At 36.1% G+C, this 23,330-nt stretch overlaps 1 protein-coding gene across 1 annotated transcript; it reads left to right on the top strand.

The window, feature by feature from the left end:
• Window positions 1–7,389: 7,389 nt before the first annotated feature.
• On the top strand, window positions 7,390–19,190 carry LOC104117920 (phosphoribosylamine--glycine ligase-like). The gene is made up of 4 exons (XM_009629054.4): window positions 7,390–7,761; window positions 8,304–8,677; window positions 8,824–9,354; window positions 18,408–19,190. Exons 1-4 carry the CDS (start codon window positions 7,527–7,529, stop codon window positions 18,813–18,815), a joined length of 1,548 nt encoding a protein of 515 aa, XP_009627349.1. The 5' UTR covers window positions 7,390–7,526; the 3' UTR covers window positions 18,816–19,190.
• Window positions 19,191–23,330: the final 4,140 nt, after the last annotated feature.

Below are 23,330 nucleotides of genomic sequence, written 5' to 3'. Positions count from 1 at the left end.
TGCCCGATTATCACAGCATAACACAACTTGCACCTCAAATGCTCAAATATCACAACATATCAAAAAATGCACACCAAGTGCTCAAATATTACAACATATCAAAAATTGCACATCAAGTGCTCAAATATTATAACTTGCCACAGAAATTAACAATACATTATTTTCCACAATAAGGAGCCCATGGCTCGACCATAAGGTGCACAAAATCTTAACAAAATATCCGGGAGTGAACAACTCAGCAAAATAATATTTCACAATTTAACACTTTGCCTCAATATGATTTACGGCTTTTATAACACAATACAAAGTTCAACAACATGAACTGGAGAGTAATTCATCAAGGAACAACGCCTTCTTTAATCCAATTTTTTGGCAAATAGATTGTTACCTCATTTTTAAACTTATTTAATAAATTATTTGCAGATGAAAAATTCATAATGTAATTATTTTCAGGAAATGTCAATTCAATAAGCACACAAAATTTACATAAAAATCAAAGTAGCAATCACACCAAATTATCATATAAAACAAATTCGACAACCAAAGAATGAGGCATGACAAATAAGGATTAATAAGTGCCAGCAAATTTCCAATGTAATACATAAAAATGCCTAAGACTTTAAACTAATAAAATTTGCACATATAAGCCCGAGTACGTACTCGTCACCTCGCGTACACGGCTTTCACATTACACAAATGGCAAACACAACTCAATGCCTAAGGGGTAATTCCCCCACTCAAGGTTAGGTAAGATACTTATATTTTTAAAGTTATACCGATATTTTAAAATAGCTTTCTTGCTTGAATTGACCTTCAGACAGCTCAAATCTATCCAAAATGGATTGTATAACTTCATTAAAATTTATCGGAAATAATTTTGGATAATAAAACGTCAACTTAAAATTTTGCATCAAAAAGTCAACCAAAAGTTCACGCGGGGCACGCTTCTCGAAACCCGATTGAATTTTTTACGAAATCCGAACACCCATTCCGATACGAGTTCAACCATACCAAATTTACCAAATTCCGATAACGAATCGACCTCCAAATCTTAAATTTTTGTTTTAAAAAGATTTTACAAAAATTCCATTTTCTTCCAATTGATTCACTAATAAAAGATGAAAATAATCATAGATTCATGAAATATTATGAAAATCGAGTATGAAGCACTTACCCTAATCGTGCAGATATTGTTGGTTAAGCAGATGCAGGTTATATATTTGATCTCTATAAAGCTCGATCCCAAACCGACTATGTGTTTACATGTGGAGCAAGTAGGGAATGCGTATGGTTGAGATCAGCGATTCATTTTATTCGCGAAAAATGTGGTTTGGAATGTGATAGAAAGCCCACAATTTTATACGAAGATGATGCTGCATGTATAGCCCAATTGAAGGGAGGATTTATAAAAGGAGATAGAACGAAGCACATTTTACCAAAATTATTCTACGCACATGATCTTCAAAAAAATGGTGAGATTGATGTGCAACAAATCCGTTCAACTGAAAATCAGGCAGATTTGTTCACCAAGTCTTTGTCAACTGCAACCTTCAAGAAGATGATACATAAGATTGGAATGGAGAGACTTATGTATTTGAAATAATGTCTTTATCAAGGGAAGTAAAGTAAGCACTGTACTCATTTCTCCTTACCTAGGTTTTTTCCCATTGGATTTTCTTGATAAGGTTTTTAATGAGGCAACTTGCAATGTGTATTATTAGTGTACTCTTTTTCCTAGACTATGGTTTTTTTCTACAGGGTTTTTCCTAGTAAGGTTTTAACGAGGCACTTAATAATGAACATCCAAGGGAGAGTGTTATGAAAATATTATTGTGGATGTCCATTTATTACTCCGCCGTAGATAATCTTCCTGAAGAAGATTATCCATTTAATACTCTATTGAAGTTTATCTACAAGCAGCTGATGCAGGCAGATTGCAAGCAACTCAATGAAATGACTTGCAGCTTCTTCTTATTAAACAGACAGGTTGCAAACAGCTCATACAGACAGCTTACAAGCAGCTCAAGAAGTGTCTCGCAATTGCTTCATGAAAAGCCTCGCAGTTGCTTTCTTTCTTCTATAAATAGAAGAGATTTCAGTTCATTATGTACATTAGTTTTAAGTTGAATAATATATCAATCTCTCTCTATACTTGTCTTCAGTTTATTTACTTTATAAATTTTATTTTATAACACGTTATCAGCACGAAACTCTGTCATCTCGAGCAAATACTTTGAAAGTATCAAAGGTACAAACTTTCTTTTTGTAAATAATATCAAATTTTTCTAAGCGTGAATTTGTAGCACCGGATATATCGGACAAAAACTACATGTCTTAGGTATTTGATGCTGAAATTTATCTTGATGTAATGGGTCTAGCTGACACCATCAAGGATAAGTTATCATACGTTTTACTTGCTATATATGCTACTGCCATTAAAAAAATAAGTATTTAGGAACCTAGTAAGTGAGCCATAATCATTGGACGAGATTTTGGAGCATTTTATGAATTTTAAAACACTATAATTTGTATATCTTTATGTTCCGGTTTTTACTTACACATTTTCGAATTAAGATTTCAATTTTACTCAAGAAGAGTAATATTGCATAAGAAACTATAAAGTGGATGATATTGTTAGATCCATTTAAACTCTAGCAGAATTTGCAAGAAATATATAACCACCAACAATGGCAATAATTCCTAAGTCTTATTATAACTTAACTTCATAGTTCACTTGAACTCTAGCTGAGTACAATCACCTGAAGTGGTTATATTTCGTATATCTCGTTGTAACTAAATTTTATTGACCACCAGAAGTGGTATATGCCTATGACCACTAGAAGTGGTACTTTAGGCTTGCTATAATTACAATGAAGATAAGTTAGAGAAAATTTCTCTATATTACATACATACCTTGATTTGCTCCTGAAGTAGCAAATATATTAAAAGAGGTCAGACACCATCACAATTTAATGTGGTTATTGCACGTTCAGATAATTATGTTCCATCACCTGAAGGAAGAGAACTTTTGATAATATTAATCCATTCCTTGAAGTGAATGTGACAATATTAATAAAACTTGTAAATATGAACGCGCTCTTAATGTAAATATATTACGATTCACCTCCAGAAGAGGTAATATGATTGAGAGAATATATACTCAATATTTCGTATTTTAAATTTGCTCATGAAATAGTAAAGCAATTGAATTTTTCTCCTCAAGCAGGAGATTATTATAAAATTGTGTCTTTCTTTGCTTAAATAAATTAATGAGCTATTCAAAGTTATTTTTGGAGCACATTTTCATTCCCTGGAGTGAATGAAGAAATACCACAACTCACCTTCTGAAGATCTATAATAATAGAGGATATAAATTTTAATATTTTGGCATAAATGTCACGACTCAAAATCCCACCACAGGCGTCGTGATGGAACTTAGTCTCTAAGACTAGGTAAGCCGATTACAATTACATTTCAAGCCTTTGTTTTAAACATAAGTTTAATACAAGTGTCAAAACCAAAATCGAAAATAACTATAAAAACCTCCCAAGACTGGTAGTACTGAATCACGAACTCAACTGATTACATGCAATGATCTCAAAGATCGATTATACAATACTGTTCGAATAAGAGTGACATTACAATTAAAAAAAATAGAAAGACTCCAAGGGACTGCGAGGACCAAGCAGCCTTACCTTGAATCCTTGCGATCACACTCTAATCTCTATCCGAATCCGATATCTTCAATACCTGTCTTTGCACAAAAATGTACAGAAGTGTAGTATGTGTACACCACAGTCGATATCCAGTAAGTATCAAGACTAACCTCGGTGGAGTAGTGACGAGGTACAGTCAAGACACTCACTAGTCATTTAACATGTGCAATATAATAATATACATGGATAATAGAAAACAAATAGCAGTGATGGTAACAAAGACCAATCAGGGATATGAACGTCAAGGCAACAAGAACACCATAAATATTGCTCAGATGAATAAGGAACACAAGTACAACTAATTAATCAAGCCCTTCAAATATTAATCTTTCACATATAAGTTTTTCAAATAAAAATATTTCGAATATAATTCCTTCGAATAAATAATATCCTTCGAGTATAGTTCTTTCAAATAAAAGTCATTCTGTGACACCTCATTTCATAATCATAAAATACGGGTCTCAGCCCACTTTCATATTTTCACGGCACCTCGTGCCCATATCTCTATTACAACCGCACGGACAGCTCACGTACCAAAATATCAATGTATATAAGATCTGCATGATCAATTTATTTTCAATAAAGTAAGTTTATAATTTTTAAACCAAGTAAGAAATCAACAAAGAAATGAGTTTATTTTTGAACTCGTTTGGGTGAAGAAAATGACATTTCAATTAAAATAAAGCATCTGATAGCTACCGATTTGGATGTAAAATTTATTAAATTAAAACAGAATAGCAATTTCTTTTATTCGAAACAACTCAAACCTCGAAAACCAGTAAAAATCAAAAATACAAATCCTCATAGTCTTGTACAAAGAGCTAAAGTCAACACAATACAACAAGGAATACAAAACACATAATAAAATCAAATAATAAATCACGGAAGAACACAAAAATTTACATATCACGGTAAAACAAAATAACCAAAGGTAAGTGCAGCCATAGAGAAATTTCAACAAAGGGCACTCCCGAGGTACCGCCTCGTAGTCCCAAATCATAAATAAATTTTAACAAAGGGCACTCACGAGGTACCGCCTCGTAGTCCTAAATCATAAATAAATTTTAATCTTTCCTTATATCACTGCGGGAGCCTTCACATTTAGTTTTTAAAATTATTTTTCTCGAAAATAGCATCCCGCATTTTAGCCACCCTTATCACACTGCATGGCTTCTAGTAGTTCCCTTACTAGCCACGCGTATCAAGCCCCCCTTATCTCACTGCATGCATTTCAACACCCAGACCTTATACCACCGCATGCATATCAATATCACAATTCGCAACTCAAGTGCCCGATTATCACAGCATAACACAACTTGCACCTCAAATGCTCAAATATCACAACATATCAAAAAATGCACACCAAGTGCTCAAATATTACAACATATCAAAAATTGCACATCAAGTGCTCAAATATTATAACTTGCCACAGAAATTAACAATACATTATTTTCTACAATAAGGAGCCCATGGCTCGACCATAATGTGCACAAAATCTTAACAAAATATCCGGGAGTGAACAACTCAGCAAAATAATATTTCACAATTTAACACTTTGTCTCAATATGATTTACGGCTTTTATAACACAATACAAAGTTCAACAACATGAACTGGAGAGTAATTCATCAAGGAACAATGCCTTCTTTAATCCAATTTTTCGGCAAATAGATTGTTACCTCATTTTAAAACTTATTTAATAAATTGTTTGCAGATGAAAAATCCATAATGTAATTATTTCCAGGAAATGTCAATTCAATAAGCACACAAAATTTACATAAAAATCAAAGTAGCAATCACACCAAATTATCATATAAAACAAATTCGACAACCAAAGAATGAGGCATGACAAATAAGGATTAATAAGTGCCAGCAAATTTCCAATGTAATACATAAAAATGCCTAAGACTTTAAACCAATAAAATTTGCACATATAAGCCCGAGTACGTACTCGTCACCTCGCGTACACGGCTTTCACATTACACAAATGGCAAATACGACTCAATGCCTAAGGGGTAATTCCTCCACTCAAGGTTAGGCAAGATACTTACATTTTTTAAGTTATGTCGATATTTCAAAATAGCTTTCTTGCTTGAATTGACCTTCAGATAGCTCAAATCTATCCAAATTGATTGTACAACTTCATTAAAATTTATCGAAAATAATTTCGGATAATAAAACGTCAACTTAAAATTTTGCATTAAAAAGTCAACCAAAAGTTCACGCGGGGCACGCTTCTCGGAACCCGGTTAAATTTTTCACGAAATCCGAATACCCATTTCGATACGAGTTCAACCATATCAAATTTACCAAATTCCGATAACGAATCGACCTCCAAATCTTAAATTTTCGTTTTAAAAAGATTTTACAAAAAAATCATTTTCTTCCAATTGATTCACTAATAAAAGATGAAAATAATCATAGAATCATGAAATATAATAAAAATCGAGTAGGAAACACTTACCCTAATCGTGCAGATCTTGTTAGTTAAGCAGATGCAGGTTATATATTTGATCCCTATAAAGCTCGATCCCAAATCGACTACGTGTTTACATGTGGAGCAAGTAGGGAATGCGTATGGTTGAAATCAACGATTCATTTCATTTGCGAAAAATATGGTTTGGAATGTGATAGAAAGCCCACGATTTTATACGAAGACGATGCTGCATGCATAGCCCAATTGAAGGGAGGATTTATAAAAGGAGATAGAACGAAGCACATTTTACCAAAATTATTCTACGCACATGATCTTCAGAAAAATGGTGAGATTGATGTGCAATAAATCCGTTCAACTGAAAATCAGGCAGATTTGTTCACCAAGTCTTTGCCAACTGCAACCTTCAAGAAGATGCTATATAAGATTGGAATGGAGAGACTTATGTATTTGAAATAACGTCTTTACGAGGGGGAGTAAAGTATGCATTGTACTCTTTTCTTCTTACCCGGATTTTTTCCCATTGGGTTTTCCTGGTAAGGTTTTTAATGAGCCAACTTGCAATGTGTATTATTAGTGTACTCTTTTTTCTTGACTATGGCTTTTTTCTACAGGGTTTTTCCTAGTAAAGTTTTAACGAAGCATTTAATAATGAACATCCAAGGGGGAGTGTTATGAAAATATTATTGTGGATGCCCATTTATTACTCCGCCGTAGATAATCTTCCTGAAGAAGATTATCCATTTAGTACTCTATTGAAGTTTATCTACAAGCAACTGATGCAGGCAGGTTGCAAGCAACTCATTGAAATGACTTGCAGCACCTTAGTATTAAAAAGGTAGGTTGCAAAAGCTCATATAGACAGCTTACAAGCAACTCAAGAAGTGTCTCGCAGCTTGCAGGTGCTTCCTGAAAAGCCTCGCAGTTGCTTTCTTTTATTCTATAAATAAAAGAGATTTCAGTTCATTATGTACATCAATTTGAATTTGAATAATATATCAATCTTTCTCTATAGTCTATACTTGTCTTCAGTTTATTTACTTTACAGATTTTATTTTATAATAAAAAACCATTTGATCGCCGTTACTATAAAAAAGGGAATTAAGATATTTTTATCTTAAAAAAATTAATTTTCTTACTATTGTTCAAAAGTACATTTCTATTTTGATCAAAGACCTCATATTTCATATAAATACTTTTTATATTTTTGACAAAAAATACTTTTGACCTCCTATCTTTGTCAAACAGGTTCTTAGTGCTAAAACCCCAAACATCCCCCTAAAACCTAAAGCACTCCGTCCTCTTCCCTTTTCTTAGTTCTTTGAATTTTTTTTCTTTTCTTGGCGAAGTGAGGTTAAGGAGGTGAATTGGTAAAGAAATGACCTGTATCTCTCTCTGTATTGGAGCTACTACTGCATTAAAGTTTGTAAGCAATTGCCAAAACCATTCAGCGAAGCTGTTCTCTGCAAACCAACAACGTTTTTTCAACCTCAGTTCCGCCAGTTGGAATTGTTCCAATTTTTCAGTTCGTCATACTTCTTGCCGTGGTTTTAATACTCACAAATCTTTCTCCACTGTTTTCAATAGCCTTTCTGTGGATAATGGCAACCCCCGTAAGAACTACTAACTCCAGTTTTATCTTTCCAATGTCTGAGAAATTGGGTTTTTTGCTTTTTTATTTTTTTCAGTGTTATCTCCTAAAGCAGTTAGCTTTACTTACTTTGCTTCTCTTATTTGGTTCTTTCCGCTTTTGAAAGCTATTTTTTGTACTCTGTTTGGCTAAAATTTTAGCAATTATATGTCTTGGGTAGTTCAGATTCTCAATTATTCTGCTTATTCTAAAGTGATTCTATTTTTTTTTATCTCACTGAATGGATATGTTAATGCGTGCTTCTTGCGTTTTGATTTTCATTTCTCTTTAGAGTAAAATGGAATTTGAGTTCTTATTCATTAGTTTGGAATTGCCATCATGCCATGTAGTGCCAAAAGGTTTTTATGTTTTTTTATGTTAAAGCATCAATTCTTTTGGTTTTATTATTTATCTGGCACAGACTAGCTATTTGACTAGCATAATTAGCACAGTTGATATGGTATAATGTAGAAGCCGGTATAATTTTTAGCATTATTTATTGATTCATTCTATTTGGTATTATAGAGGAAAGGGTGGTTGTCTTGGTAATTGGAGGAGGAGGGAGAGAGCATGCGCTCTGTCATGCTCTAAGGCGATCCCCTTCTTGTGATGCAATTTTCTGTGCACCTGGTAATGCTGGAATTTCCAGCTCAGGAGACGCGACTTGCATAGCAGACCTTGATGTTTTAGATAGTTCAGCTGTGATAGTTTTCTGTCGTAAATGGGGAGTTGGGCTAGTTGTTGTTGGACCAGAGGCTCCGCTTGTTGCAGGTCTTGCTAATGACCTCGTTAAGGAGGGAATTCCTACCTTTGGCCCCTCTTCAGAAGCAGCTGCTTTAGAAGGTTCTAAGAACTTTATGAAGAGTTTATGCGATAAATATGGAATTCCAACTGCAAAGGTTTGTGCTATATATCTTGTTTCATTTATATTTGCTTGTTCTTTTTAATAAAAATATATTACTAGTCATGATACTTGGCTTTTCTAGTTATTTGGTTCAATTCATGTCTTGATTTGACTTCATCTATGGTGGCTATAATTGTGTAGTATCAAGCATTTACGGACCCATCCGCTGCAAACGAGTACATCAAACAGGAAGGCGCCCCCATTGTTGTCAAAGCTGATGGATTGGCTGCTGGTAAAGGAGTTATTGTTGCCATGACATTGGAGCAAGCATATGAGGCGGTTGATTCTATGCTTGTGGAAAATGCTTTTGGTTCTGCTGGTTCTCGAGTCATCGTAGAGGAATATCTGGAAGGAGAGGAAGCATCGTTTTTTGCCCTGGTAGATGGTGAGCATGCCATACCTTTAGAATCTGCTCAAGACCACAAACGAGTTGGGGACGGCGATACAGGACCAAATACTGGTGGGATGGGGGCATATTCTCCGGCTCCTGTCTTGACAAAAGAACTGCAATCAGTGGTCATGGAGTCTATAATTTTCCCTACAGTAAAGGGAATGGCTGAAGAAGGCTGCAAGTTTGTCGGGGTTCTGTATGCCGGGCTCATGATTGAGAAGAAAACTGGTTTTCCGAAGTTAATTGAGTACAATGTGCGCTTTGGAGATCCAGAATGCCAGGTTAGTTGGATTTGCTTGCCACTTGCAATCAAACTTGTTATTTTCGTATTGAAAGTTGTGTTAGTACCATAGATCTTTGTTTCAAGTTAAGCATAGGGAAGCACTGGAAGCTTTATCTATTTCATTTTGTATATGATGAATATGTTTGTTTGAAACATACTGCTTTCTATTGATCACATGACGTGGCACTTGCTAAGTAGTCTTTCAGCAGCAATAGATGCACTGCAGAGTAACATATACTTTCATTCTTTCGTGAAAAAGAATTATCACTATTGTGTCCTACAAGTGAAAAATACTGCTAAATCGGTTGAAAATCACTTGTGTGGGAAACTGATTGGTTTCAGAGGTGGATAATAGCGATGCTTTTGCAAGGTGAGCTGGTGCTGTTCTTCCAGTTATGGACTTAAATATCTGATCTTTAATATGATTTATAGTCTTTTGGCATTCCTATTTGGATAACGAGTTACTATTGCCTCTTTACATATCCTCTTTCAAGTTGTTGCCATATTACTTGCAATCTGTTCATGTTAGAGTATCTCTCCTAGGGTGTTTGGTTTCATCGCGTTTTTATCGAAGTGTGGTTGCTATTATTTTTTATGGATCATGTCACGACCCGAAATTCCCACCTTCGGGACCGTGATGCCGCCTAATATTTCACTTGCTAGGCAAGCCAACGTTAGAATATAATTAACTATTTTAACACAATTTTAAATTAATTAATGCGGAAATAAAGTCTGAAATAAAGTGAATAATCCATAATAAACGCGATATCTAAATACCATCCCAGAACTGGAGTCACAAGTGCACGAGCTTCTAGAATAATACAAATAAAGGTCTGAATAAAATAAAGCTGTCTGAAAGAAAACACGTAGCTAAAATAAAGTAGACGGGGACTTCAGAACTGCGGACGCTATGCAGCTATACCTCAAGTCTCCTCTGGGTAGCTGAAATCTGAGCAAGTCTATGGTACGCCGCTGGGACCAATTCCGAAATCTGCTCAAGAAGTGCAGAGTGTAGTATGAGTACAACCGACCCCATGTACTCTGTAAGTGCCGAGTCTAACCTCGACGAAGTAGTGACGAGGCTAAGGCAGGTCGCTTGCATTAACCTGTACACAATAATAATAATAATAACAAGAATAGTAGTAAGACCGGTAAATAATATCAATAATTGAAGTCAAATTCAGCAGTCATAATCCCTCAACTTGTTTCCATTGCGGCGTGCAACCCGCTCCAACAATATAAACTTAGAATAAATCTGTTGCGGCGTGCAACCCGATCCCCCAATATAAACTTTAAATAAATCTGTTGCGGCGTGCAACCCGATCCCCCAATATATTTATTTTCATTTCCGTTGCGCCGTGCAACCCGATCCCCCCATATATTTTACCAACTCTTAAATGTAATAAACATACTCCAATAAATACCACGTTCAATAAGAAACTATTAAGCATCAAGGCATACAATAATTATAATTTATTTATGAAACAAACAATGACAAGTAGCAATTAATTGTGGAAATCAGGGAGAAAATAGGCAGTTTAATTTTTAATATGCTAAATGTCAAGTAGCAATTAAGACACATAATCAAATAAGCATGTAACAATTATTGCAGGAATTCAAGAATTAATATTTGACAAGGAATATGAGAGAAACAATTATTATAACAATTAATTCGTGTCTTAAAACAATTTAAGATGTTTAAATAATTAAGAAAACAATTAATTTGACAAAGTATAGGCACTCGTCACCTTGCCTATACATCGTTACACATGAAATTCACATAGCAAGTAATTCAAGGGTTCTATTCCCTCAAGTCAAGGTTAACCACGACACTTACCATGCTCTGCAACGAAATTCAAGAATCCAATAAACCTTTGCCTCACGAATTCGTGTCCGAAATTCTCAAATCTAGTCATAAACAATTTAATATACTCAATACAAATCGTAGGAATTAATTCCATATGAATTTACTAATTTTCCGGATTAAAATCCAAAATTCATCCCAAAAATCGACAGTGGGGCCCACATCTCGAATCTCGTAAAAACTTACGAAATCCGAACACCCGTTCCGAGACGAGTCTAACCATACAAAAATTACCAATTCCGATGTCAAATGGACCTTCAAATCTTAATTTTTCGTTTTTGGAAAGTTTTACAAAAAATTCAATTTCTTCCATCTAAATCCGAAATAAATGATGAATATAGACATGGATTTATGAAATATAATCACTCTTGGTTATAAAACATTTACCCAATTCAAAGTCGTGAAAAATCCCTTTGAAATCGCCTAAATCCGAGACTCAAAACTCAAAAATGAGTAAAAATGGCTAACTCCCGATTTTTAAGCATTATGTCCAGCATTTTTGTATCTGCGGTCATATTTTCGCATTTGCGAGAAAAATCTCGCATTTGCGAAATGGGCTTGCACAGCGTTTGTCCGCATCTGCGGAACTTGAGCCGCAAATGCGCAGAAGCGCATGAAGGAGCCGCAGAAGCGGTGCCTTCCGCATTTGCGAAGGCCGAGCCGCAGAAGCGATGCCGCACCTGCGCTCCAAAAGTCGCAGGTGCGAAACACCAGAACCAGAACTGGTAGTTTTTGCAAAAATGATCAGAAACATGTCTGAAACTCACCCGAGCCACTCGGGACCTCGTCCAATTATCCCAACAAGTCCCGTAACATAGTAAGTACTTACTCGGGGTCTCAAATCACATCAAACAACATCGAAATTACAATTCACACCTCGATTCGAACTTAAGAGTTTCAAACTTTTCCATTTACCAAAACTTGTGCCGAAACATGTTAAATGAATCCGGAATGACTTCAAATTTGGCACAAAAGTCATAAATGACATAACAGAGCTATTCAATTTTCCAGAATCAAATTCCGACCCCAATATCAAAAAAGTCAAATTCGTGATCAAATTTTGGAAATCTTTAGCCTTTAAATTTCTAGTTTCCGTTAAATGGCCATTACTTGAGCTAGCGACTTCCAAATTAAATTCCCGGCTCAAAACACTGATCCGGGTCCGTTTGCTCAAAATGTTGACCAAAGTCAACTCAGTTGAGTTTTAAGGCTCTATTTCACATTTTAATCAATTTTCATCTAAAAACTTTCCGAAAAATTATACGGACTGCGCACGCAAGTCGAGGAATGATAAATAGTGCTTTTCGAGTTCTTAGAACACAAAATTAATTATTAAATTTAAAGATGACCTTATGGGTTATCACAGATCAGAAGTATGGTTGCTATCATACTATCTTAATTGATAGACTTAGTTTACTATGGACCCTCATAGTTCCTATTTAATTGCATCTAAAGATGCAGTTTGGGTAGCTGAATAAGGGATCAAGTGAACATTTGATTGAACCTTTCTTGGATAATTATTAATCCCAAAGAGTTACTGATAATTTTTTACGTATGCTAGGATAGAAATTGAGTACAGTGTAGTGAGAGAGGTGATTCCGAGACCCTCCTGTGTTCCATAACAACAAACCCAGTGTAATCCGTGGGTCTGGGAAGTTTTCCGGAAGGCGAATATATAAAGAGTGATTAAATCACAACTACTATATCTAAAGGTAGCTAATAAATAGGAGGTGGGACAATAATAAAAAGAACACCAGAAATTAACGAGGTTCGACAAAATTTGATTTTTGCCTAATCCTCGGACACAATCAACTCAAACTTTATTTCACTCCAAAAATACAAGTGAAATACTACAAGAGAGAAATAAGATTCAAATGCCTTAGGAGATAAGAAGGCAAGTGAGAGATGTTTTACAAATGAACAAAATCCTTGCTATTTATAGAAGGGAAATGGCCTTAATAATGCCATGCATGACATCATATTAAGTGTGATAATGCAATGTAAATGCATGAAAAATGCATCTACCAATTTCTTCCTAAAAGGAGGCTTCAAATGTTCACACTAATTCACATTAATCTTGTCAAATTCAACAAATCTCCACCTTGGTAAGATTCCATTTTTTTCAATCTTCTCACTGATAAATTTTGATTGTGTCTTCAACTTCAATCTTCAAAGTTCAACAATGTTGATCAAGTTCAAACAATGTTGAAACTTGATCGCAGTCACTACTTTTGTTAGCATATCGGCAGGGTTGTCTGTAGTCCAAATTTTCTGCACCATGACTCCACCTTCTTCTATAATATCTCGTACAAAGTGATATCGAACATCAATGTGCTTCGTCCTTGCATGATAAACTTGGTTCTTTGCTAATTGGATAGCACTCTGACTATCACAAAATTGTTATGCTTTCTTGACCAATACCAAGCTCTCTAAACAACCCTTGAAGCCAAATTGCCCCCTTTACAGCCTCCGAAATTGCTATGTACTCTGCCTCAGTAGTAGACAAAGCAACCGTTGACTGCAAAGTAGACTTCCAACTAACTGGTGCATTTGCAAAAGTGAAAACATAACCAGTAGTTGATCTACGCTTGTCCAAATTACCCGCATAATCCGAGTCACAATATCCAACCAGATACTGACTATCTTCCTGCTCAAAAATCAATCCAACATCTACAATATTACGAATATACCGTAGAATCCATTTCACAGCTTGCCAATGCTCTTTTCCTGGATCATGCATATACCTGCTTACAATTCCAATAGCATGTGAAATATCAGGTCTTGTGCAAACCATTGCATACATCAAGTTACCAACGACATTCGCATATGGCACTCTTGACATATACTCTCGTTCAGCTTCATTCTTCGGCGACATAGCAACACTAAGCTTAAAGTGAGGAGCAAGAGGAGTGCTAACCGACTTCGTGTTCTCATTCATGCCAAATCGATCTATTACTCTCTTCAAATATTCTTTATGAGATAGATAGAGTTTCTTTGAATGTCTATTTCTTTTTATCTCCATGCCAAGAATTTTCTTCGCCTTACCCAAATCCTTCATCTCAAACTCCTTTCTTAGTTGAATCTTCAACTTCTCAATTTCCTCTTGACTTTTGGAACCTATCAACATATCATCAACGTATAGGAGAAGATATATGAAGGATCCGTCTTCAAGCTTGCGCAAATACACACAATGATCGTATTTGCTTCTTCTGCACTTCTGCCGCAACATAAACTTGCCAAATCGTTTGTACCATTGTCTAGAAGATTGTTTCAATCCATACAACGATTTTTCAAGTTTGCACACCATATTTTTCTTTTCAGCAACTTTGAATCCTTCTGGCTGAGTCATATAGATTTCCTCTTCCAAGTCTCCATGTAAAAATACAGTTTTTACATCTAACTGAACTAGTTCCAAATTCAACTGTGCTACCAAAGCCAACAAAACTCTAATGGAGGAGTGTTTCACGACTGGAGAAAACACCTCATTGTAATCAATTCCCTCCTTTTGAGCGTACCCTTTGGCCACCATTCTTGCTTTGTAGCGAACATCTTCTTGGTTAGGAAATCCTTCTTTCTTTGCAAATACCCATTTGCACCCAATTGCTTTCTTGCCCTTCGGGAGATTGGCCAATTTCCATGTACGATTCTGACGAAGGGACTGCTTTTCTTCATTCATGGCAATCCTCCACTTAGCTTCTTCTGAACTTTGGACTGCGTCTTTATAAGTGGTAGGAACACCATCAGCTATAATTGAGGCTGCACAAGCCACCGTCTCTATGAGATGAACAAGTTTCTTTATTGTTCTTTTTGGCTTGCTGGTTGCTATTGATTCAAGTTGTTGTTGAGGTTCCTGAGTTGAAATCTCCCTCTCTACTGGCTCTACTTCCAGAGGAAAATCTTCTGTTGTTTCCTCGTTTTCTCCCTGTGTTGGGAAAATTAATTTTTCCTCAAACTCCACCTGCTTTGAAGCATCATCAGTTTGTTTGACAGCTTTAACTGTCACCTTATCTGTTATGGCAGATTCATCAAAGGTAACATCTCTGCTGAATATAATTTTTCTCGTCTCTGGACACCATAATCGGTATCCTTTGACTCTAGAAGTAATCCCCATAAATATAGCTTTCTTTGCTCTCGGATCCAATTTTGACTCTTTCACATGATAGTATGCAATTGAGCCAAACACATACAAAAAATTATAATCTTCAGAAGGTTTTTCATACCATTTTTCAAATGGTGTCTTGCCACCAATAGCGGCAGATGGTAGACGATTAATGATGTGGCATGCATATGTTATTGCCTCAGCCCAAAATTCTTTGCCCAAGCCAGCATTGGACAACATACACCGAACCTTCTCTAGCAAAGTTCGGTTCATACGTTCTGCCACTCCATTCTGTTGTGGTGTATTTCTGACGGTGAAATGTCTCAAAATGCCATAATCTTCACAAATCTTATTGTAAAGATCATTTTTTATTCTCCACCGTTATATGTGCGAAGACACTTTATCTTTCTGTCTGTTTAAGTCTCTATCATCGCATTTCATTTGAGAAAAATTCCTAGCACCTCATCTTTGGTTTTCATAGTATACACCCATACTCTCCGGGAAAAGTCATCAATAAAGGTTACAAAATAGTGTTTCCCACCTAATGAAGGTGTTTTGGAAGCACCCCAAACATCAGAGTGAACATAATCCAAAATACCTTTAGTATTATGGATAGCAGTTCCAAATTTAACCCTTGTCTGTTTCCCCTTGACACAATGCTCACAAAACTCCTAATTGCAAGTCTTTACTCCTTTTAACAATCCTTGATCTGATAAAATTTTCAAGAATTTTCCTCCAGCATGTCCCAAGCGCATGTGCCATAGCTTGGTTGCTTCTGCCTCCTTGTCATCACTGGATGTCACTGTTGCTGTCCCAATAACTGTACTACCGTGATAGTGGTACATGTTATTATTTTGCCGAATTCCCTTAATTACCACTAGTGCACCGGAGCATATTCTCATTATCCCATTTTTTGCAACGACTTTGAGCCCCTTTTACTCTAGGGCTCCTACAGAAATGAGATTTTTCTTCAATTCCGGTACGTATTGAACATCTGTTAATGTTCTGATCAACCCATCATGGTTCCTTAATCGGATTGAACCAATACCATATGCGGTAAGAGGATTGTTATTTGTGGTGTGAATAACTCCCCATTCTCCTTCTTGAAAATCAACGAACCAGTCCCGGTTGGGACACATATGATAGCTACAAGCTGAATCCATCAACCATATGTCACATGGTTTGAATGGCTCAGTTGTAACTAGTTAGAAATCAGAGTCGTCACAATCATCTACATTTGAATCCATGACGGCCTTCCCATTGTTAGGTTTGGCCTTGTTTTTCACCTTTGGACAGTCTTTCTTCCAGTGCCCCTTTTCTCGGCAAAAGGCGCATTCATCTTTGTTGGGTCTGAATCTTGACTTGGATCTTCATTTCTTCGTTCTCATATGATTTTGAGAACAACCTCTCATGACCAGTGCTTCTCGTTCTCCACTCTTTTTGTTTTTCTCTCTTTCTTTGTTCATAGATGTACAAGTTAGAACAAACTTCTTTGAGAGACACTTCATCATTCCCATGAAGTAGAGTAGTTTCGAGGTGCTCGTACTCATCGGGAAGTGAACTTAATAACATTAAAGCCATATCTCCATCACTAAAAGTCGCGTCCATATTTTGCAAATTTGTCGCCAACTTATTAAAGCTGGTGATATGATCATTCATTGTAGTACCAGGAACATATATAAAGCGTAACAGTCTTTTTTTCATGTAAAGTTTATTTTGACTGTTTTTTTTCAAGAATTTATCCTCCAATGCATTCCACAATTTACTTGCAGAAGATTCTTTTGTGTATGGATACTTCTGTTCTCTTGCGAGGTAAGATCAAATGGTACCACAAGCAACGCGGTTGATAATCTTCCAATCTCCTTTTGTCTGGTTTCGTTTCTGCTATGGCAATATCTAGCCCTTGTTGAAAAAGGACATCAAGAACCTCAGCTTGCCACATCCCAAAATGTCCTGATCCATCAAAAATTTCAACTGCAAATTTCGCATTTGACATAATTCTTGTCATCAGTGAAGATGCCAATGACGTATTACTGACACTCGATGTGGACTCTTCATTTTTATTATCTTCTATTTTTGCTACAGATACTATTTATTTGCTGACAGTACAGAACACCAAAGTAATTCTTTTCTGATGTGGAAGTTCAGACTATGCTGCAACCACAGAGCATACTAAGATAGAACCTTGGCTTTGATACCAATTGTTGCGGAAGCCGAATAATATAGAGAGTGATTAAATCACAACTACTATATCTAAAGGTAGCTAATAAATAGTAGGTGAGACAATAATAAAAAGAACACTAGAAATTAACGAGGTTCGGCAAAATTTGATTTTTGCCTAATCCTCGGACACAATCAACTCAAACTTTATTTCACTCCAAAAATACAAGTGAAATACTACAAGAGAGAAAGAAGATTCAAATACCTTAGGAGATAAGAAGGCAATTGAGAGATGTTATACAAATGAACAAAATACTTGCAATTTATAGAAGGGAAATGACCTTAATAATGTCATGCATGACATCATATTAAATGTGATAATGCAATGTAAATGCATGAAAAATGCATCTACCAATTTCTTCCTATAAGGAGGCTTCAAATGTTCATACCAGTTCACATTAATCTTGTCAAATTCAACAGGGAGGGTAGTGTATACGCAACCTTACCCTCCTGTGTTCCATATTGCTGGGATATCACTTTTCAAAGAGTCCAAAAAAAAATTAATGGATGGATGGTTTTGTGTTCACTTGGGTGTGCATATTGGTCTATTTAAAGCAACAACTATTGAGTTAGTTCGTCCTATAACTGTGTCCTATGTTTTGTGTATTGAAGGAAGGCAAAATTGTAGGGAATGGTACTTCTTGGTCACAGAAAGAGCAGAAGTTTGATTTGATGTACTTCTCTTTTTTTGATGTTTGTCTACCCTATTCAACTATAGCTGGCAAACTTTTCTGGTTACTTCTTTGGAGGTTTTACATGGAACGTGATGCAAAAGCACGTAATGGAAATAGGAGCGAGTTCTAATTGTGCTTAATGTAAATACTCTATCCCATATTGTAGTTTGAAACTCTTTTTCCTATGGTTGCAGGTGTTGATGGTCCGGTTAGAGTCTGATTTGGCCGCAGTTCTGTTGGCAGCTTGTCGTGGGAAGCTGCGTGGGGTGTCTTTGGACTGGTCCCATGGGTCAGCGATGGTGGTTGTAATGGCAAGTAAAGGCTACCCCGGGAGCTACCAGAAAGGAACAGTCATCCATAAGCTTGAGGAAGCAGAGCAGGTTGCTCCGTCAGTCAAAGTTTTCCACGCTGGGACTGCTTTTGATGCAGATGGAAATTTCATAGCTACTGGGGGACGTGTTCTTGGAGTCACAGCGAAAGGGGAGGATCTTGAAGAGGCGCGAGATAGAGCCTACCAAGCCGTTGAACAAATTAGCTGGCCTGGAGGTTTTTATAGACGAGATATTGGTTGGAGAGCACTACCTCAGAAACAATATTCTTAAGGGTGAACTCCTATAATTGTATGTTACATATGGAGGGAGTATGATAACATTTTTGGAGCGTGATATGGATATCAGCTTATTGATCGTATCAGACAACTCATCTGGCATGGTGTTTGATCGGACTGAAGTATCTATAATGGAGCCATCCAATGTTAGACTAAATGAAAAGATCCGGGAATAGATTGAAAACCTTGGATTAAGAATAGAACACTTTAACCATAATAAGTGTTTATTTTTTTCTGGAATGAGTATGATTAGCTGCAATGTGTTATATGCACATATGATTTTGTAACTTAATAATCTAGTTGGATCGCTGTACTTCTTTGTTTACGGAGTAGACTTTGATATGATTCTCTATTGTATATTTTGATGTCATATGGTTAAACTGAGTGAACAAAATTCCATACTTTAACTCGTAGAGAGAGCCCTATTAAACTAAAGTTGTATTGCAACAGGGAGGACGGATTGGATAGAGGAACGGCCAAGCATTTCGCATATATGACTACAAGTTGTATATTTTTAGAGTCTTATGATGCGTGTATACACGACGCCTGGTAAAAGCTTGAGGTGTGTCAAGGATATTGTCCTTAAGGATATTTCGCCCACATTAATGATAAATAAAATTAGGGATATTCCCGAGATTCAACAAGCTCTTTCAGTTATAAACTGGGAACATAACTAGCAGAAAATTCAATAAAGAAAACCAACATAGAAGAAGGAGGAGAAATAGAATGGAGAGATGGAAATAATTGTTATTGTTCACAACAGTGCCATGTATAGGTGTTGGAAATAATTGTTATTGTTCACAAGAGTGTCATGTATAGGAGGAAGAAGTTTGAAAAAAAGTCTCTTTAGCTCACCAAAATCCATGTATATATAGGTCTTGCTCCAACTGCTAAATAACGGCTAGTTTCCAAGGGCTAGTTAACAGAGGCGGATCCAGGATTTCGAGAACATGAGTGCACCATTGATACTTCAGGAAAACTAAAATAAAGGGATGCGTTACTGTTAAAAAAAAGGAAAAGAAAGGCTTAAAAATAAGAAATTAAAGCAGTAATTTTGAAGGGATTCGATCCCATGACCTTAAATTAGCAAGAAATAAGGGGCCAAAACCAATGAACCACTTTGCCTCTTTTGACCATGGGTGCCATCAAGTAATATTTAAGTCATTTTTCGCAAATTATGTACATAATATATTTGATATGGTTGGAGGACCACGGGTTCACGTGAACCACGATTTACACTGGGGATTCGCCCCTACTAGTTAACGGCTAATTTCTAATATCTAGTTTGTAACGGCAAATTTTACTATTTCAGGAGGAGAGAAAGTAGATAAAAATAAATTGTCGCTCAGGGGTGGAACAGTGTTAAAGGGCAAGGTTGGGCGCAATGCCAGCCTTGGGTGTGCAATAGCTGGCCAAAACAAGCATATGCAATGCATATGACAAGGCAGTTGAGCGGTTACAACTGCCCCATCCAAGCATGACTGATCATGGGGCTACGTTTTTTTTATCATGACTGATCGTGTGGCTTAGTGATACACGTTTTTTAGCATGTTCCTCATGTTTTTCCATAAGTTGGGGCTTGTCAACTGATTGCTTTAAATGCTGCCAAGTGTAATTGGGCAGTCTGCACTATAAATATATGCATAAGGTTGTCTCAAAGGAGCAGAAACTTAGTCTTGTGGCAAAGTGTTAGCCAAAAACGTCTAAGTGTAATTCCTAAGGGTGGGAAATTCGTGTTGGGGCAGGGAACTAGGGAGTTCTTTGTTCTTGGCCATAGGGTTGGCTTTTTGGTGTTCTTGTATTCACATATAATACGAGTTGGGAAGAAATTCCTGTAAATTTCGTGTGTGCCTTTACTTTTCTTGCTACCTTAATTTTTCTAAGTCCCAAACGTCCCTAAAATAATTCTAAGCGTTGGAAAGGCTGAAGTCAAGGCTGAGCTTGACTGCCGCATGGTGATGAACCCCGGGTAGAATTTGAGCGACATAAATCACCCCTGTGACACTTAGTATCAAGCAGATCAAACCACATCCTTCCAATTGTGACCTGATAGCATTATTTCCACTAACGTTACCAGGCAACCAATTTTTTTACATCTTAGAAAAAATTAAACATATATGAATTTGAAAGGAAATGAATAAAGTACCCTAATCCGAACGAGTCCATATGCTTTTGGGTAGAAGCTTAAACAGTTTTTGAGAAGCATAAAAAGTAGATTCTCTTCAAAAATACTTGTTTAAAAAATATGTTTGAGAAAAATATATTTTAAAATACTTTTTAAAATCTTGGCCAAATAACACTAATTGTTACTCAAAAATATTTTTAAAATTAATTAATAAAATAAAAATTGCTTCTCGACCAAAAACACTTTAAAAAAAGGAATAAGCTGATTATAGAAAGGAAAAAGGTCCAAAATTGCCCCTCTACTATGGTATATTGTTTACTTCTGTCACCCGTTATACTTTTCGTCTAAATTTATCCCTACCGTTAACAAAATTTACAAAATTGCCCTAACCCTAATGTCCCTCCACTGTGGCACCCAACCCCTCTAATATTTTGTCCATGTCAGCAGCCAAGTCAGCAGGTCCCACTAATTAACCCACCCCTTTTCTTATTAAAATATTCTCATATTCTTCTCCATCTCTTAAGTCTTAACTCAAGAAACATGTGCCTACGAAAATACATCTCAGAGAACGATTTTCCGGCAAAATCGGCCTCTGACGACTTCTGGCCAGAATGACCAACGCCAAAAAATGTGTCAAGTATCACAATGCCAAAAATATGTGTCAAGTATCACAACCATATCTAATAAAGAAATAAACCAACAAAACAGTTGCAAATAAAATGTCAAGACGTTGCTACCTACGACGACAAACGCCGAAGTAACTTCCGGCAAGATACTGGTGGTGGAGCTGCTTCTACCCCTTTTTCTTATTTTGTACAGATCTATGTATGTGTGTGCGTGTTTTTTCGACTGCCGATTTTTAGGCCAGTACTGCTGTCACGACCCAAAAATTACACCTGTCATGATGGTGTCTATCTCAATACTAGGCAAGCCGACAACATCAATAACCCACATTTCTCTTTTAAATACTGAAAATATAATAATTAAGTTTAAGAAAAAATTTCCACAAATACTGGATATAAATACACTCCCAAAACCCGGTGTCACTGAGTATATGGGCAACTAAATAATAACAAAGTTTGACTGCTAAAAATACTGTCTAAAAATTTAGAACAGTACAAAATGAAAAGGGAAGAGAGTCAAGGTCTGCGGACGTCAAGCAGCTACCTTGATAATCTCCAACAGATAAAACTCCGAGAACTAGCAGTCGCCGTATCTGGAAGCACCTGGATTTGCACACGAGGTACATGGTGTAGTATGAGTATAACCAACTCAGCAAGTAACAATACTAAATAAAGAACTGAAAGTAGTGACGAGATTCACAGCTGAGTCCAATTACAGTGATTTCCAACATAACAAGGTAGGCATGTTTTCAAGTTCAACATTTAAGGTCAAAACAGTAATTTCATGTCATGTTCAACTGAAACATAAGATAATATCTCTAAAAAATATTCAAACAGTGATATATGACAGCTGAAGTGCAACAATAATAAAATTAAATGTATCCTCTCAGGACCACAGTCACTCAGCCCTTCCACATGTGTGGTTGTTGGCTTAGCTAGGGCTTTGGTCATTGCAACACGTGATTTGTGTTTTAGGTGCACGATAGGGGTTCAAATTTTACTGCAAACAATAGTCTGACATTTACATGGTGAAGGACAAAGGGGTGGATTCATTATCAACTGAGTTACCAAGTTTCTAATTGTTTGCCACTAGTCCTTGAAAAATTCTCAGTTATAAAGAGAGAAAAAAACACAGCTTGTAACACAATTGTCACGGCGTAGTAGTAGAGTGAGTCTATATATAAAGTGTTATTTGTATATCATATCCTTTTACAATTTATAATTTAAAAAAATTATATTTTTAAATCTCTTATGTGTAAAAGATATATCTATTACATATAAAAGTAGATCTATTATATGTAAAAAAAAAAATATGATCATAAAACTAAAAATAAGTTTATAAATTTTATAAAAAGCTACAAAACCACTGTATTGTACCCACATGATAAAAGTCTCTAATGTAAGCTAATGTAATAATATAGGATTGCATAGAGGTAGTAGTAGTACAAGTCCCAGTCCACCGCATACGAGGATGGTGGTCCCAATGATTAATGAAACGTGTCCAACCGAAAGCACTGAGGGGCAGACATAACTTAAAAGTTATAGCTAGATTCACTTAACTTTAAATTTTGAAGTCACCTTTAAAACTACGCTATCTCCAAAGTATGTGTGAAGTAAAAAAAACACACGTGTATTGTGTGTGTAATAAGAATGGAGAATAAATTGGCGGTAGCAATACCAAACCAAATACGACGAATAGTGAGCTGAGCTGAGCCTTAGCTAAACCTTGAAAATCTTAATGTCATGATACTTTTTAAATAGT

This window comes from Nicotiana tomentosiformis, chromosome 1 (genome assembly GCF_000390325.3).
Source record: "Nicotiana tomentosiformis chromosome 1, ASM39032v3, whole genome shotgun sequence".
Lineage (NCBI taxonomy): Eukaryota > Viridiplantae > Streptophyta > Magnoliopsida > Solanales > Solanaceae > Nicotiana > Nicotiana tomentosiformis.
The sequence above is the reverse complement of the archived record's forward strand: the minus strand, read 5'-3'. Positions and strand labels throughout refer to the sequence as shown.

Excerpts from the sequence above, each read along its gene's own strand:
- LOC104117920 (XM_009629054.4), top strand. The coding sequence starts at position 7,527 with ATGACCTGTATCTCTCTCTGTATTGGAGCTACTACTGCATTAAAGTTT. Across the intron at positions 7,762-8,303 it reads TGTGGATAATGGCAACCCCC|AGGAAAGGGTGGTTGTCTTG; the intron begins GTAAGAACTACT and ends TTGGTATTATAG. Across the intron at positions 9,355-18,407 it reads TTGGAGATCCAGAATGCCAG|GTGTTGATGGTCCGGTTAGA; the intron begins GTTAGTTGGATT and ends CTATGGTTGCAG.